The 18,750-nt window shown below is 33.3% G+C and overlaps 1 protein-coding gene across 5 annotated transcripts in view; it reads left to right on the top strand.

The window, feature by feature from the left end:
- ADGB (androglobin) overlaps positions 1–18,750 on the top strand; it is a 235,673-nt gene that overhangs the window by 45,092 nt on the left and 171,831 nt on the right. For all 5 annotated transcript variants that reach the window (XM_088161594.1, XM_088161592.1, XM_088161596.1 and 2 more), the window contains 8 exons: positions 5,547–5,577; positions 7,147–7,312; positions 9,196–9,259; positions 10,937–11,039; positions 12,150–12,282; positions 13,756–13,870; positions 15,286–15,453; positions 17,435–17,570. In XM_088161594.1, the coding sequence (XP_088017720.1) occupies positions 5,547–5,577; positions 7,147–7,312; positions 9,196–9,259; positions 10,937–11,039; positions 12,150–12,282; positions 13,756–13,870; positions 15,286–15,453; positions 17,435–17,570 (916 nt within the window). The remainder of the gene's footprint in view (positions 1–5,546; positions 5,578–7,146; positions 7,313–9,195; positions 9,260–10,936; positions 11,040–12,149; positions 12,283–13,755; positions 13,871–15,285; positions 15,454–17,434; positions 17,571–18,750) is intronic.

The raw sequence follows: 18,750 nt of genomic DNA, 5'->3' as shown, positions 1-18,750 counted from the left end.
TATTTTTAAAATGGAATGTGCATACATTACCAAAATTTGCTTTTAGATAAATCTTTAACAAAATGCTCCTTCTAGTATTTAAATCTTACATCCTTAACAGAGAAAAAACGATGCTTTCAAAGAGTTTCTGAATAACACATTTCATGAAAAAAATTTTCATATGGGGAAATAATTGGCAACATAGAGAAATAAAGACTTAAATACTCACAAACAAACAGAGCTCCACTGCTCCATTTGCTCAACACCTACAAAGAAACTCAATGTGGCAGTGCCAGCATCTTTTCAATTTCATTCTTACTTCAGCAAACACTACTCAGAAGACCATTTGATAGCATTTCTCTTTTGGCTTTAAATTTTTAAATGAATGGGAAGTAGTTTTGTATGTAATTTTGGGAGTGTCTATATTTTCTCTGCAGAGTACACTCATACCATTTTTATATTTCAGATCTATATGTATACTGTGTGTTTAGATAATGTGGATATCATATAGATAATGTGTAGATATCATTAGTAGACTTAATTATTTTAAAATATGGCAAGTCTTCAGTGAAGAAGAATACTTTACAATAGAATATATCTATGACCTGTGATTCTGTGATATATTTAGTTATTCAGTATTTTGTGTACATTTTATATACAATAGCCTAATTAGTACTTCAATAGTACTTTACCTTTAAAGTATCTTTAATAATGGCAGCATACAAAAATCATTACAAAAAGTAGGAGGCTAAAAAGGAGCTGGCAGTATGTCTTGGTTTGGGACTAATTTGAAAGGAAATTTCTGAATGGGGTCTTTCTAGAAAGCAAATTCAAGGGCCCCTCTTCCCCACCGGTTTGGGAAAGATCTCCTTGGAAAAAAGTAGAAAAAAATGTTTATTTAACAAGCAAAATATTCACAAACATGAAAAAATGAATAATATTAAACAATAAAACATCTAGCCATTCTGAAGAGATGGCAAATTCAAAAAGTCCTTTTTGTAGAGTGTAGCTCGTCTCACTCAGTCGCTTATCAATCCTTCCTGCACTAAAAAATGCCATGTCCCAAGCCCTGATAGGCCACGAGTGTGATCTTCCAGTATTTTTTGGAATACTGGACAAACAAATCCAAAACAAGTTTGAGCAGTTCCAAAAAAACCCCCAAAAAACTACACTCCAAACAACTTCTCTGCTTCAGCTAGCTAAAAAATAATTAGAAGCTAAAGAAAGCTCTTTCTCACTGTCCATGCTGCAAACAACAAGCGCTGAAGAAAGAATGCAAAAGAAAAAGTGCAATTTCTGCAAGCAAACTACACACTTCTTCCTCTCTTCACTCTCAGAATCAATTAATAGAAGTTTATGTGCTGGAAGCGTCAAAGGAGTGTGAAACATCCCTTAGATTTTCTCCCCAGTCCAAGAGTGATTTAAAAAGCTGATCTATCACAGTAGGATATGCAGTTAAGGAGAGACAAGGGCGAGTATGAAAATACATGAGGGAGACACTAATAAAACTGGAATGGTTGGAAGAAGACATGAATGTGATGTAGGCTGAGGGTAATCTGATTCAGACATGAAAAGTAAGAAGTTATGAGCAGCTAATTGACTTGTACATGAACTTTACTTTTGCCTCAATTTAAACCTCAGCTGAAAAATGCTTTGCCTGTTGATAGCTAAAGTATGCAAGTAGAACTTCGTTTTTACAGATCGGAAAAGAAAATGGTTTTTAACTTGGAAAACAATCTTCTTTTTTCACATATTAAATCTTTTAATCAATAAAATTATGTGGATATCTCTGGCAAATTCATAAAAGAAGATCTTGTTTTCTGTAGTTTTAGAACTTGACATAAGAGCATATACTTTTTAAAAACAAGTCAATTAGTGATTAAAAAAGTGAACACTGAAAGAGAAACTTTGATATCCCAGATTCACTATATTATTGCTAATTTTTTAGAATTTTGTATTCCAATATACTGAATGTGAATAACTTTTTCTCAATTTTAAACTGTGTGATTACTAGTCAGGAGACATCTGCTTTAAAACCTTTGATACAGATTTGGTAAATCTTTGGGATACAGCAGTTTTAAGCTTTAAGCTGACTGAAATTCAGTCAGCTGCTGTGCCAGATGCTTGACAAGTTTAAATTGGCATATTTCAATGCACTCCAATGTAAACTGCATGAAGTAACATTAGTGAATATCTGGTTCACTGTTCCTAAGGTCTGTTGTCACAGAAACAGAGACTAGTGATACATGAAAGATTAAATTCTAGGAGCTAGATGTACCTCCTTTGAAAAATATGAAATTAAAAGACATGCCATTATCCCTCATGTCCCCAAAGTATTCATGCCAAAAACTTAGAAATGTTTCATTATTGAATTTTTCAAACTTTCTTTTTTTGCTATGATTTTCCCATTCACTGATCTTACGGTCCTGGAAGCATTTGGATTTTCATTAGGAAAAAGTATTTTTAAATATCTCTGTTCTTAAGAAAATGCATTTTGTTAATTTTTTGTCTAAAAACTCCATATCATAGGGCCAAAATCTTAAATGGAAAGGCTCTCTTTTATTGTTGTTCGATAGAAGTTAAGTAATTTATATGCATAGGACACATTGAAATATATGTGAAAGTATTTTGTGGCCAGGAGAAAACCAAAACCGTCGTCATAGGTAAGTTGCACAGTCTTGCAGATTTATGCAACTGTAATTTTGTCAAATACTTCTGAGAAAAAGATTATTCTGGAGTGTGTTTCCTTGTAGATCTGCCACTTAAAAGCCTACTTGAATATTCTTCATTGGGATGAATTTTTCAATAGACGTTATCTCCAATTCCATTGAGAATAAAGCTCTATGTGTTTGTTTGAGGAAATGCAAAGCAAGAAAATCAGTTTATGCTTACTGTATTGTTTACCACTATATTTTAATGCACTGATCTAATTGCTATGTTCATGCATCTTAAACAAAACACTCATATTTCTCTTTGTGGCTTCTTCAGTGTCAAGGTCCCTGGCAATGCTAATTTCTAGAGCAAAAGGGTTAGAGTCTCCACTCTTTCCCAGTGACACAAATACAAAAAATTTGTTCTTTAATGTTCATGTTTCCTACATGTCTGTCCATTATATATTCAAGCTCTTATTTTCTTGTATGCAACTGTTATCAATTTATTTAATTTGCCTGCTCTGCTGTCTGCTCTTTTCATATTCCCCAAAAACATTACCGACTTTTGTGGCATAATAAGCTTTTTCTTCTTTTCACTCCAATCCTTATGCTGTATTTCATAAGTTCTGTGAATTGGTATTGAGGAGAGCTAGGTAGGAAATAAGAAAAATGTATTTTCTCTACAAATTTTTATCATTTTGAAAATTACTTCACCCTGCATAAAATGGAAATTCCCTGCTTATTATTTTCAGGGAAAAATTACACATGACATATGAGGCATGTGAATTAGAAGAGAGACTTGAAAAGAGGCATTTAGACATTTGTGGTATGGAGACACTTTGATGGGCCCAGAATCATCTACTTGCACAGACATATTGGGCAGCTTCAACATTAGAGACTGAATAAAAGAGATGCCAGTTTGGTAATCTGGTATTTTTAAGTTTAAGTTATTTCTATATCTCAGTTTGTGCACAGCTTTGCAGATGTCTGTTCTTTTGTAATATTGCCTTTTTCAAAACTCATCTCTGTTATCTACTCTCACATCACAGCTGAAATGAGAACTGATATTCCATTTAGTGAACACAGTGACTGAGGAATAAAGAAAAGACTGTCCAAATGACTGTACATGCAAAACCCTTTGATCATATAACACTCAGGTCAACATCAAACCTTGAAATTTAATACAGGTTTAGATCTTAAGAAATATTTTGGTCATCTTTTTCATTTTGAAGGAATTGAAATGGATTTTTAATCTTAAAAATAGAGTACCTGAAACTTCATTCCTTCACCTGCAGTTATATTCAGAGTGCTTATTTTTTGAAGAAGACTTCTGTTTTAAGAAGGTGTGTTAAGCGTTGCCATGCATAATTTCTACAATAGAAAAGGCCACCATTTTTATAAGAATATCAGATAAATAAAAAAACTTATTATTTGGTATAAAATAAAAATAGAGCTCATGTTAGGAGGCTAAAAAATATGAATGAATCCTTGAATATAACAAGATAGCTATGAATTTATGAATTACCATTATTTTTACAAATATGCATTAATGATTATGAAACCTAAGAGGTGATAAATTAGATTTTTAAGTTATCTACAGAATTATCATTCAGTTTTGCCATTCATTGAAGGAAGAACAATAAGTATTTCTCCAGAATCTAACTCTGTGCATCATTCCATGTTCACAGCTGGATCTATTTTCCAATTTATTTCTTTGTAAGATACTGTGGCAGCAGAGCTGACTTTTCAGGCAAGGTGTGTTCATTAAGGAGGAAAAATGCCTTCATTTTCTATTTCTGTGCCAATGTCTTAGGCATGGTACAATGAGGTAGTAGTATAAAAGAATGAGAACTTCCTTGACACTCCAGTTGTCTCAAAGTCAGTGAACATTAGGTAGACGAACGCATCCTGTACCATTGAAAGAGCAGACAGCTTTTGACTGTGTTATGTTTGTGCTCCAAAAGCTGAGTAAATGAGCCTATGGGAGTCTCTACACAGCTGTGGTTAGACTGGTTTCACAGCTCAGACTACATGAAGTTATTAAGCATCCAGATTTTCCAGGGCACATTCTCCTTCTTCACTGAAAATTATGTTGGTACAGTTTTTGAGGATTTTCTGTATCTCTCCAGGATTTCCTGCTGCCCACTGTTAGTACTGACAGAGTAGCTCAGTATTAAACTACCTCATGTCCATACTAGAAGCATGGATCATATGTACTGCCCATGAGCAGTATATTGGGCAGAAAGTGCTAGACTTGTTGTATAGATGTTTCAGTCTCCAAGATTTATACAGTAGATCTCATACTTTTTATACTTTGGGCATGCCCAGGATTTCTGAAAGAAACTCAGTAAATTGTACAGCTGACATGTATTGGTTTGGTAAATCCTGACTCCTACAAAAAATTTGGCAACACTGGAATCTTGAAAGCTGTAGGCTCACATGGAGAAATATGACAGCTCTGTGCATGTGTACTTCCAAAGTCACAGTTTAAAGGGAAGAGATAGTCCATGTGATTTTTCAGACTCATATGTTGAGATATGGCTCTCAATGTGACATGACAAGTGATCATAGCTTGACTTGTTCTGAACAGTAATCAAAAAACAGTAATATCAAAGACCACTGTTTTAATAGTGAAGTGGTAGGTATATGAAACAGCTTTTATCTCATATTGCAGATGACATGTACTTCTCTAGAAAAGCATCAATGTGTCTGTTGGTGATATGTATGTAGCTATTATGATGAAATTTCCTCATTTTGTTTTTCATTTAAAACCCCAGCCCAAACCCATGATGATAACATACCAGCTAGTTTCTCTGTCTCTGGAAGAAATGCCCCAAAATCATGTATTTTCTCTAACAAAATAATGCAAGATTATAACCTCAATCATTACTTTTTCTCTTGTTTTTCACTGTATAGGAGACCATTACCTTGTTGCAACAAAATGCAGGTAAGTGTGAGTAAAGTTTATAGTCAGAGTTTTGCCATTCTCATATTGTTTAGCATCAGTGTTAATTCTTATGTACATATATCAGCAGTCTTGCTTATTTATAGGTGTTGGTTTTACAGGAAAAGATTTCGAAGAACTGGTGATAGCATATATAATTACATGGAGTAAAATCGTTAGTTTGGTGTTCAAAAAAATTCAAACACTTCTCATAAGTTCCTCTCCAGGAAAACACAGTGGATTTTGTACACATAGCTCTTTGTAAAGAACTGTGAATTATAGTTTTGTTTTGTTTTTTTCTGAAAAATGGAAAAAAATGAAAACAAAAAACAGCTTTCATTTTAATGAATGTTCCTTTGAAATGTCTTTTACATCGCTTTGAAGAGTATTCAAATTTTTTTCTAAATTAATACCTCATTTTTAAAATTACTTCAAAAGCATTTGGTCAGAAAAATAAAAGGCTCTTAAAAATAAGAGCACTGTGATTGTTTTACTGGAAGCCTAACACCCATGTTAACATATTGAAGAGAAAGTCTTGATTTTTTCAGCTTTCAGGTAATTTTTCCATAGTTGAAAGAAAAGAAAAGAGCATTTGGTACCTTTCCTTATATTGCGTTTCTTTCAGTTCTTGAGAAATAGTTGCAAACTAATTTAGAGCCACACATTAGCTCTGTGTGTATTGGTTATAATGAAATATTGCAAAGCACATTTAAATATGAATTATGTATGTTTCTAATAGCTTTCTCATTTGTTATACCTTTTGTTTGAATATTACCTCATCTTTTTCCTCAGGAAGCATTCTGAATTAATTGCTGTTCAGTTCTTCTATTCTCAGTTGTTGAGCTATTCTTAAAACTTCATTTTGGGCCAGGTCAAACATTTTCAGTAACTATTTCTATGAATCTCAGAGAATAAATACAGGGAAAATTACATTACAACAAAAAGTTATTGAGTGATTGCAAAATCTGTCACATATGTCTGTGTTTATATTTTGGTATGAGTCTGACCTTAATTCTGATTTTCCTGCAAGAAAAATTAATGTAATCTAGTTCAAACCTGTTTCTGTTTAGAAGTAGTTAAACTGATTTGTGTGAGTAGCATCATAGGGGGTGCTAAGTACCAGAGGCAAGGCTAGGTATTTGTGTGCTCCAAATTTCTCTGTATTTTTTTCTGTAGGTTGTAAAATACTGCCTCATTAGCCTTCCACTGAATAGGAGCTTAGGACAAAGGGATGTATTTTTCTTTATATAGATGAATTTTGGTTTGCAGAAATCATATGTATGTGTACCTAACAAGCTGATACTGAAGATTCTAGGGCACAGTTCAATATGTGGTAGTTTATTGAGGCAGACTAAGCAGTTGCAGATGCAAACCCTAAATTTCCATATAGAGTTGCTTTAGTCACCATTTCAGCTTTTTAGGTTAGCGGGATAGCTTTTAGTTTTAAACTGTATGCATAATAACTGATGTATGGATAATTTCCTTGTCATTTAGGATCATTTTTAAGAATTATATTACTTTAACTTGCATATTATCACAGTATTGCCTCTGTGTGTCTTTTTATCTTTACAGAAGAACATGGTAATATCAGTTTAGATGTAAAACAAATGTCAGAAACAGTTGATACTGATATGAAGAACCAGACAGGGGCTAAATCAAAGGACGAAACAGCATCAGAAAAGATTTCAGTTTCCAGGGAAACCTGGATTACCTTTGAAGACTTCTGTGTTTGTTTCCAGTAAGGAATAGAGGGTTTGTGGTTTATTCCATACAATATACTGTATAAAAATGGTAAAATTCAAAACATGGCTATAAAAAAATTGTATCTTCTTAACAGATCTTTGTATAGCTGTTCTTTGCTGCCTTTCAGGGTGGCTTCAAGGCTGATCTTCAGACCAGACATACTGTCCCTGTTGACAGTGGGTCTGAAGCTGCAGCCCTACTCTGTGCCTTGGGTATATCCCCCAGAATACAGTGGAGAACACAACCAGCAGCTCCATAAAGCAGCTGTCAGACTGCAGCTGGGGTGGAAGATTGTAGGTCATGGAGTGTTGCAACCATTAGGTGCTTCTATGACCCATGAGGCACTGGGCAGACACAGTCTGCATCAAGACAACACAATTCTAAAGAAAAAAATGTTGTTGAAATCTGTTACCATCAGCATAGCTTTGCTTGATCAGCTAGATGTTTTGTCTCACTCCCTTTCCAATATAATTCCAAGGCATTTATACCTCTGAAAATATAATAAAGCTAGTGTACTTGTAGTATCATATCTTCAGTTACTGTCTTTCAGGTTTAAGGAGCCTGGTACAATACATACCCTTTAGACAATCTAAGATTTCCGAGGGAAGTAATTTTATCAGAGAAAATTCACCCAGTTCTTTTCTTGTTTGAATGTGCAACTAAGATTTCTTTGTGAAGCTTCTATTTTCATAAATAAGTGTTTAAACCCTACTCACTCTCTAAAGGAGAATGTATTTCTTTTATACCAGCCACCAGTACAGGAACTTTAGGAATAAAAGTCATAGATCATTTTAGGCTTTGTTAAGATTTCCGTGCTACTTTTAGGTAGTCCTAGGTCCAGGAAGATGGGACATTCTGGTAAAAGCATCACAAGCAATTTAATTTCCTTTGAAAGTCTTGCTCACACACAGAGAATGTAAAATATTAGCTTTCCACCTTATTATCCAAATGTTGAAGTACTGTTGGCCTTTTGTAGACAAATATTAATATTAATTAAGGCAGAAAACATTGTCAGTTTCTTATCTCTAAATGAGTGAGAGTTTATTTTCACAGTCAACTGATAAAGTAGCTGTTAACAGAGCATCTTGATTGACCTTTGAAGAATTTATCCCTCAGAAGAAATTGGGCACCTGAGATTTTTATTTGACCTGTCTGTTCAGTTGAAGATTTTTCCTTCTCTGTCATGCCTACCTCTCAGATACAGTGAAAATAAGAAGAATGTTTATAGTTCTTATAAATTTTGAGAAGTGAGGAATATTTTAGTCGTTGCAGGAATTGATATGTCAGCAGTAGATCAGAATCCCTGTGGAGTTTCTGAATAATCACAACATTGGTTTGGATCTGAGTCCATTCTCAATTAAAGATGAAGCCACTGGTGAAAACAAAGTCAGAAAAAAAATTGTTGCCAGGAACTATATAGCTTTTTGAAGGTCTGCAAACAGTATAGAATTGAAAAAACATTAACAAAGTATATAAAACAGTCCTTCTTTCAGTTCTACTTTGTATAAACCTTCATTTCAGTAATTTTCCTGTGACTATGGCAGTTTTATAGTAATATTAGCATGTTATCTTTTAGAGACTGAAAAGAAACAAATTAGTGGCTTGACTTCCAATGGAAAAGTGTAGAAATGAAACAAATATATGAATTAATTTTAGCTGCTTTCTCTGAAGATTAATTTCATTCACTTTTTTAATAACTAAAAGTGTTGAACCATTTTTGAGAAATAGCTGTGAGTCTGACTTGTGAAAGTAAAATTAATATCTTGTGCTATGAAATAGACATTTACCTAAACTATGTAACACGGTCATATATAACTTACAGTCATATATAACTTACAGTCATATATATCTTATATTTCAATTTTTTATTCTTCTTAGGAACCTGTATGTTTTCCACAAGCCACATACATATGCTTATAATTACGTGAAAACAGGTTTTAAGGTAAATGATTGTATTGTCCTTTTTTCCCCGAAGTCTTACATAATTAGATAATACATATATCCTAAAGGATATTAGTAGAGCATATAGAAACACTGCTACCAAAAAATAATAATGGATTAAGATTACTGCAGTCAATACAAATGTATGTTTGCAAGCAAATATTCAACATTATATATATGTGTTTAAGAAAAGGAAAAATGCTGTGGAATGCTACTGCACAATAACAAAAAAAATGGTTTATGTAAAGAAAAATGATAGTGAGTCAGATCTCCAACTACTCTTTTTTTTAATTTTAAACTACCTTTTAACAATTTGGTGTCTAAAGTGTATTTAATAATGATTCAGTTACAGAATCTGCTCTTCAATTCTCCTTCATCTTCCCCTGTCTCCTAAAACCCAATTTGTGAGTCGGTTTAGCATATCACTCCATTTTCTCTTTACATGCTAAGTCCTTTTGCTATTTACAGCATCCTTTTGCAGGAATTTAGAAATACTCTTTAGTTACATTTGAATAATGGAATTTCTCTAAACCTGCCATTAGTTCATATTATCAGAAGGTTGTTCAACATGCTTGAATATCCTTTACCAGCTCTTATTTTATAGTGTATCTGAAGTGTAATTGTAGAGAACCGAAATGTAAACTCCAGGCATGAAGTTCATGTAAAATCCTGTACTGAGAAGGTTAACTGCATTGATTATGCTCCATAATTGTAGTACACCTGCAATTTCCCACCTCTCTCTAATCACAGCCCAAGACATTTTCCTAATGACTGTGCGATATACTTTCCTAAGCCATAATCAGCATTAAGACTGCGTAAGCCTATGTGCTCTTGTGCCAAAAAAAACCCCTAACCATTTGCTGTAAAATCATTCTCATTTCTAACATTGAAAGAGGTGATATGTTTACAGTATTAGATAAATTCTGTATCATGCTTATAAAATAACATTTTCATATTACAATAGGAGGATAGAAATAAAAAAAAAATAAAAAATTTAAAAAAAAAAAAAAAAAAAAAAAAAAAAAAAAAAAAAAAAAAAAAAAGGATTTATATAACTTTGGAATAGCCAGGAAGACATGTACTGTAGCAGTTCTGAACAAAGAAGCTCATTCACTATTAGATTTTGCAGAATTACTGGGAACAATAGAATCATTCTCTAGTTTCTAATATTGGCATAGGAATAATGTATTAAAGTTGAGAGTGACAGATGTTGCCCTCATAGAGTTTTGTAGGAGAAAAACCCCTTTATAAGGGAGGATAACTCATATCTACAAATTCAAAGAGTACTTATTTCTTTCAAGCTTTCTGTAATTAATTTGAATCAGAAAGTTGCAGCAAGAAACCAAAACTTTTGCTCTTTTGTTAATTGTTGTTTGGCAAGGAAAAGTACTGCATTTAGGTACGTATGATCAGTATAATATAAAAGTAGCTATATTCTCACTAAAAAAAATAGTTCTGCTTCCTTTTATCTCTTAACTGAACACTATTGTACATGCAGCATAATGCTCTGGGCTTAAATGGCATGTCTGAAATTTGGAAGAAGTAGTGACAATTAATTGCTTACTCCCCATGCCATAGCTAAGGTCACCATATCCAAAATCTTAGTCCTACTTTGTATAAAGCCAGTTGGACAGCATTCAGAGCAAATGAATGAACAAACATCCATTTTTCTGTACAGTCTTCTGATGAGGAAATCTTCTATTATCTACTTGTGGACAGTCTGACGCCCACTGAAATCCTGGTTAGTTTTTCTGCATTAGTGCACTGCTACGTTACTGAAGGTAAGGCCAACACACAACAGTACATGTCAGTGCTGTGTTTTCCCATTCACGAATATTCTTGTCCATTGTGTTTGTTGTGTACGTGGACACAGTTTGAGAGTTTAGTTTGATATAGTCAAATTGATTTTAAGAAATACACTAGTATTCAAACAATACTTTGTCATTATTTCATACTGATGATGGACATTTTAATGAAAGAATCTCTCAGTTTTCTCTTTATTGTGATTTACTGGAAGCTTTTCATCTGCATGTTTCTGGAATGGATTTCCTTGTGTTTCTTGGGGTTTCATTTCTAGAGATTCCATTCTTGCAAGCTACTTTATGCCTTAACTGATAATAATGCAGCAAAAGCAGCCATATAACCAAAGTATATTTCTGAAATTATTTTTAAACTGGTATATGATAAGCTCTCAAATATGTTTAAGTTGGCTTTTTCAAGACCTAACAACTTGAATGATTTAAATATTAATCCCTTGTATTTAATGAAAAACATAGAATGGAATTCAGGAGAGTTAACATATTTTATGGTAGTTGGCTTAGGATAATCAGATAGTTAAAAACTTGATATGGATGTAATTAAATGCATCTAGAGTGGAGTAGAGAGAACCAAAAGAAAGCTTAAAAAAACCCAAACTGACCATTCTGTTAAAATAATTAAACTATAAGCTATAAATAGAAATGATTTTTTATGGCTATTTGCTTCCTATGCATGTGGACAGAAAGGATTTGATTGGAGTTTTACAGCAGCCTTAAGTGACTTGGAAGATGTCTGATGTGATGCCTTAAGCTTTTAATAAATACCTACTTTATTCCTTTAATTCCGTCTAGCCTCTGTTCTAGGTAGCCTCTCAAGGCATCAGATGTATATATCTTAGTAACACATTTTATAACCATAATTTCCTAGCAAATAATACAAATAAGCCATATTTTGTACCACCAATGCATTTTAAGTGACTGTTTTTTTCTGTTTTAGCAAAACCTAAATGAAGACTTTAAGTCTGACTGTGAAGTAGCTACAAATTCTGCATAGGTCTGTCTGAATGTTATTGTCATTCACCCTCCCCATATTATGTGGGTTGTATTTTGTTTTGTTTTATTTTCTTTACCTAGGTACTAAACAAGAATGTTCAACGGGTGTGCTGAGGGTTGAATATTTCTCTTGGAAATCTGTGACTCCTGGAGAGCTTGTGTTAAAGATGCATACATCTGCAACCAAAGCTACTGTGGTAACTCTTCCTGTTGGGTATGTACGAGGCTTCATTTCAGTCCTGACTTTTTAGTTAAGGCTTGAAATAATCCTTTACACAGTAACCCAGTGAGAGTTTATTTCCTAAAACGTACGTTTTTGAAGTATCAGAATGGTTGATAGCTAGGATTTGGTAAGACTGGCAAATTACTATGAATTTGCCAACACTTTTATAAAGATTCTGAGTTCTTTAGTCTTACTTAGGAGCATTTACCAAGAAAAATCACCCTGACTTGCTAAAAAATAGATTTAAATTCCTAAAAATTCCTACTTAAAAGTGTTTCTAACTAAAATTATTTGAAATGCTCCCTGGAGTAGCAAGAAAAATGTAAGAATTAACATTTTTAGTGGAGCTGTAAAAGCATGATGATACCATAGGAGTTTTCAATGCTTTTCTTGAAAAAGGATTTAAGAAGCATGACAGGAGAAATTCTAACATTATCCATGGACTCTTGCATATCTTACTTCCCATTCACATACTGCTTAATATGATTTTTTTCCTCTTTGCATGTAACTCTAAATATTCAGTGTGGGGCATTTGCTGATTGTTTAAATAAAGAAATAGATAAAAAGCAAGAGCCCTTGATATGTTATTTTCTGAAAACCCTTCCAGGGAAACCAGGAAAATGACATATTCATGTCTTGTCATAAGCATAATATTCCTGACTAATTCACTGAGGCCTTCTACTTTTCCAAAAAGAGAAAACCACCAGTTTAATCTCAAAGAGATGAAGCAAAATGGTTTTTAAAAAAATTAAGTATGATGTCAAATAAATAGGCAAAGAAAGAAAACACCACAACACTAGCATACTGAAATGAAATCAAACATCTTTAATAGTGCTGTTTATTTGTTTTGATTCAGACTAAAACTGGAATAGTTGTTGTTATTATGTTTATAGATTACCTTCACATCTAGTTCTGCATTCACATGTATTTTCTTAGTGGAGTTTCTAAAAGTTGTATCTCTCTGTACTGTTGGGAGGCCAAAACTATCTATCTTTTTGCCCCTGTTAATTTCAAAGTTAGCAGAGATACCATCAGCTCAAATTTATAAGCTTCCACCATTGATTCTCTTTACTCCAGTCAGAGACAGGAGGCTTTCAGTCAGATTTAATTTACAAAAGGTGTGGGAGACAAATGGATTAATTGACTACTTCCCCATTTCATTCCAAAAGAGAAGTCACTTGGTAAGCATGGAAGGCATTCTCTTCCCACTGTCTGTTAGGGGACATTTAAATTTCAGTCAAAAGAAGATATAATTAAAAACTACAGTGTATCTGGGGAGCATTAGCTCTATTTTCTTACTCTCACTGCTGGATCTCTGGTTAACACTTGAAGCCGTGGCCTGGATAAGCTTCTCCTCCTAAATACAATTCTGACAATGATATTACCAAATGTGTGAAAGGAAAAGCTTAAGAATTGCTGCAATTAAAAAAAAATTGTTTGCTTGAGATTCTTTCCTGATTGCAGGCGACACATCCTGCTCTTCAGAGTAACTTCTCCCATAGGGCACCACATTCATCTGTGTACCATGGTGCCATGTGTCTTTGGAGAAGAGGATGCTGTGATCCCAGCTCTTCAGAAGGTGTGCATAATGACTAATCAAACATTATGATAACAGTTTTTCTGGCTACTAATTAAAGGGAAGTAGTATTGGATTTCCATTTAGAATTATTATATTCAATGGTATAGTATTGATTTTAATATGAAAGTGGTAAGGCCATTAAAGATATGTGTTTTACAGCATAACAGGTACTGGATGCATATTGCAAAAATTATCTTGCATAAATATGTAAGTTAAAATTGGGTAGTATTGTGATTTACATAGAAGTACAGCAAAAAATGTGAAAAGTGCTCTTGTTGAAATACATATGTCACAGTAGCAGATCACTCACTCTTTGAGTCATGTCATAAAATACATGTATAAATATTAATTAATATTAAAAAAAACTGTCTATTTAAATAAAATCTCACATCAGTGAAGTATGTTTGGTCCCATGAGATCACATATTACTCACCATATCCCAGAGCAGCTTTTATATGTAAGATGAGCAATTTAATTAAACAAATTTTCGTAGCTGAGATAAGAGGCTCAGGGAAGAAATTATTACAGCTTTTGTTCTTCACTGCCCACATTCCAGACAGACACCACTGTCATCCACATTTTCGAGGTTTCTTTAGCAAGTAGAAGGCCCAAATATTTGTTGAAGTCCCTGAGGGGAAGGAACATATTTTCTAGAGAACATTTGTGCAGAAATGTTTAAAAAGTGTGGATTCTGGGTCCTAATAACAGGGCATTAAAACAGCTTGTGCAAATTTATCACATTTATTGTGATAAATAAGTTGAAATATAAGAAGTTGAGTCGTTAAAAATACCTTGTGGGGGTACTATCCCCTTTCCTTCAAATTTTAAATGAAAAACTATTTTTCATCAAGAAAATAAACCAGAATTTTATTCTTGCGTTTTCCCTGCACTTCTTTTTGAAGCAGCTTCTCTGCAGGCTGTCATTTGCAGGAACGCATCCACATTCTTGCACAGAAATCCTGGTGAAGGTTATTGATGCTTTAGGCAGCATGTATTTGATCATTGTTTTCAGCAGGATGCTAGTACTAATTTGTCCTTCTGTAACAGAAGATGCTGAGCACTTGCTGAGCTGACAGTCTTATTATAACTGCAATAGAAAGTCTCTATATGGATCTTATTTTTGATTAAATTTCCTAGGATTAATGATATAGAAAAAATAAAACAATGAATAGGTGTTCTATGGTGCCTGTTATTTATTTCACTGGCTAAACTTAGTGAGAATTTGATATTCTTTTGAATATCAGAGACATAATTGATTTTGCAGTTTATAATATTACGAAGAGCTGCATGAATGCCAAAAGATTTGTATTTCATCACAGAAAAAAGGCTTGTATTCTTTCATTGCCCAGAAAGAAATCCAAAGAAAATCTTAAAGCAATCTTTCTAACAATTGTTGGTTTATTCTCTTTCCCCAGGAGAGCTCTCGATTTATAGAACAGGCTACAGCTATCCTGAAAGCTGTTGGAAATGTGATAAATAATTTCAGCAGTAAGGATGAGCTTCCTAAAGCCTTGAAGGAATTGGAAGTAGCTCATTGTCCTCCTGGCCTCCATGATACTGAAATAGCTAAAGAAAACATCAAGGTAAGCAAATAGTTTTAATGAACGCATATCAAAAAGCTACAGGAGCTGGATAACTGCTTAACGTTGTCATTATCCTCTTCAAAACAATGCCTGGGCACTTAACAAGGACCACCTGCATACTCTGAATGTGACATTCATTATAAAGTGTAAGCCCAAATGACATAACTTGCAACTGTATGATAATTATCTTCTTTTAAGAAGAAAAATTTCAATGTGCACAGAGCAGCACATTCTAAATTGAGTCTATTTTGTCAATCTAGTTTAGCATACTTTGGGGCAGAAAGCATGAGCTGTTCTTATATTAAAACTTCATTTTCAATTTGAAAGATACTACCTGAAATGCAGAAAAGTCTAATGGTTGCTTTCTGTGCCTAATGTTGATGGAACAGGAAAACATTATATAGCTTATATTTCTGAAGGCAGTAATGAGTTCTTTCATTCACAGTATTTCAAGTTGTTTTTCTTTGTTTCTTGAAACTATAGCATTCTTATTTAGCTTTTCTGCTCTGTACGTATGATAAATTAAAGATACATGATGAAAACATTACACTTTTCTCTAGATCTGTCTTCAGTAGCTTTCCTATATTATGAAAAGATTGTAACAAAAAAATTTGATAGAAGATGCACTAATTTTTATGTGTATGCAAATGCTGACCATATTGCTATAACTTGATTTTTCTAAAGTCAGTATTTTATATATTCCAGATTCGTTTATTTTCATCAAAGTACTAGAAAGTTCATGCAGTTTAGACTGTGTAGTTTAGAAGACTGAATAGAAGAAAGGGTTTAATATTTTTATAATCACTGATATTAAAAATTAAAATACCTAAGCTAGCACTTTTATACATGGGCTTGACACCAGGCCCAAATTCAGCAAAATAACAAAATTAATAAAGAAAGAATACAGATGCACTGCTCATGAAAGAGGTAATTTACATGCCAAGTCCACCAGGAAAAAAAATAATTGGTTTGAGCTCAGGAATGGAATATACAAATTTTAAATGCTCTGTGAAATATGTGCAAAACTTATAGACCTTAAGAAAAATTCAGTAGTCATAAACACACATATAAAAACACCCTTAATTCCCCCCTTTAAGAAGACCAATGAACAGATGAAAAAGAGTAAAAAGACAGAAATTAGATAAATAAAAGGCATTGAGCTGACAGTGATTCAAAGATGAAAATATGGAATTATCTGTGTTTAATACAAACAGTGAAAAAATTTTCTGAATACAAGAAAGAATCTACTATATTCTTTCTTTCCTAGTTTTTAAAAATTTAAAAATAAAGGATATGTTTATTAGTATTAAAATACATAAAATGTTTCCAGAAAGCAGAAAAACCTGGAATTAAGGACAATGAAAGAGAAAAATCTTGTATTTTCCTGTAAGTTGTTACTATGTTCTTCAACTCAGATTATGAAACAAGTTCTGTGAAACTAAAATTCCCATCTAGTAGGAGTGGGGGAGGAAAAAGACTGGATTTCTGCACTTTAAAGATCATCAATATATCAAAGCATAAAAATAGAGCCAAATCTTCCCATGCTGTGGCATCTCCTAATCTCAAAAGCATTCCCATTCACTAATTAGTCTCTGTTCTGAAACCTCAAGTTTAGAATTCCCATTGTCATGATAGCAATTATAATATGTTCTTGTGTCTTCTGGTATGAGGCCATCAATCCCCTGCACATAAACCACAAGGATGTTTCTGAGTGATAAACACACTGTAGAATAAGTTCTATTTTCTTATTTTTATAAGACAGGTATGAAACAAGTTTTCTCCCTATTGTTGTTTTGAAGCATTATAGTCCTACAGCTGGGGTTAATTTTCAGATACAGTATTTGTTAGAGGAAGTTAAAGACTTCATTTATACACAGTAAGAGAAGAGGTAAACAGTTTTTGAAACAATAATGAGAAGCAATATAAATCAGTCTTTATAAATGAACCATTCTTTGACTGCTTTCCCTTTTTATGATTTTAGGTTTTCAATGATGCATTTTGGTATTTGATCAAATATGTATTAGACAAGAAGGATCTTAACAGATATAAATTTGCCTTCAGGTCCTTTACTTTGGATTTTAAAGACAATATTTCTGAGGATGACACTGTGTTTTCAGGTAATGTATTGATATTGCCAATCACTTCAAATATATCTGCCCATTCTTATTTTCAGAGAAGTCAACTCTTCTCTGTTCTTGTTTTTTCTTGCTTGAGTAGGCACAGTTAATTTCTAAGCTTAAGACTTATACTGTTGACAGGACATCTGAGGCTCATCTCAGAATAGAAATGATCCTTTTCTTTGTTCCAAAATGTCTATTTACCCTTTGTTAATTTATAAAATTGCCCTTGGTCTTCATTGAATTGCATTTGTCAGTATTGACAAACATTTAAAAAATCCGCATTTTTTACCTCTTGCACTGCACCTCATCACTTTTGTTCAAATTTTCAGCTGAAAAAAGCTTAAATTGTTCACAAAAATGAGAGTCAACGAAGACTCAAGTTAGTACCTTAATTGAAAGTTCAGCTATTTCTTAGCGGTGGGTGAAGAGGTTTTTTGTTTGGTTTTAGGGAGAGGGATATTTTAATTTTTGTTGTCGTGCTGGATTGCTTGCTTGTTTTTTAAGCTTGTTATTTGGGAAGTTACTGTGTTGCCTGGCTAATTGGCTGGCTAGTCATACCCATGTGGTGTGGAACTGGCTACAGCAACATCTGCCTCTTCTACAGCCTGTGGTCAGGGTGTGCTGTGTGTACCTGAATGTACTCTGAGAGGAGCCAAGGTATTTATTACAAGCAGGGATAATTCTCTTCCCACTGTTTCTTTGTTTCATTTTTTTATGCAGGCTGAAGTTTTATGCAGTTAGGAGTAAGTTTGTCTGGCAACCATATATATATATGGCTCTTTTTAATTTTAAGACTTATTTATCAGTCTCTTTTCAGTAACTTTTTAATCTATTAATGTTAGCATTTAATTTACCAATAAAAGCCTTATGTATATGGTTTCATATCACAACAGAAAAATAATTTACCGGATTGGTGGGAAGAGACATGATCACCATTTGAAGGACTTTTATGGTTCTAGCTTTTTCTTAGTCAATTGTGAATTTTTCAAGTGTTTCTACTTGATCAAACAAAATGATACTAATTTCTTTTTGATTAGTCAATTTATTCTGGTAAAATAGTATAAAAACTAAATGAAGATGTACACAATATTATTACTGATACAATGTTGTAATACTTTTGCACTTTTAAGAAAGCACTAATGAGCACGTATACTTGTTTCTCTTTACTGGGAACTTT

The sequence above is a fragment of the Sturnus vulgaris genome, chromosome 3, assembly GCF_052056855.1.
Source record: "Sturnus vulgaris isolate bStuVul1 chromosome 3, bStuVul1.hap1, whole genome shotgun sequence".
NCBI lineage: Eukaryota > Metazoa > Chordata > Aves > Passeriformes > Sturnidae > Sturnus > Sturnus vulgaris.
Note: the sequence above shows the minus strand (reverse complement) of the source record. Positions and strands in the feature narration are given on the sequence as shown.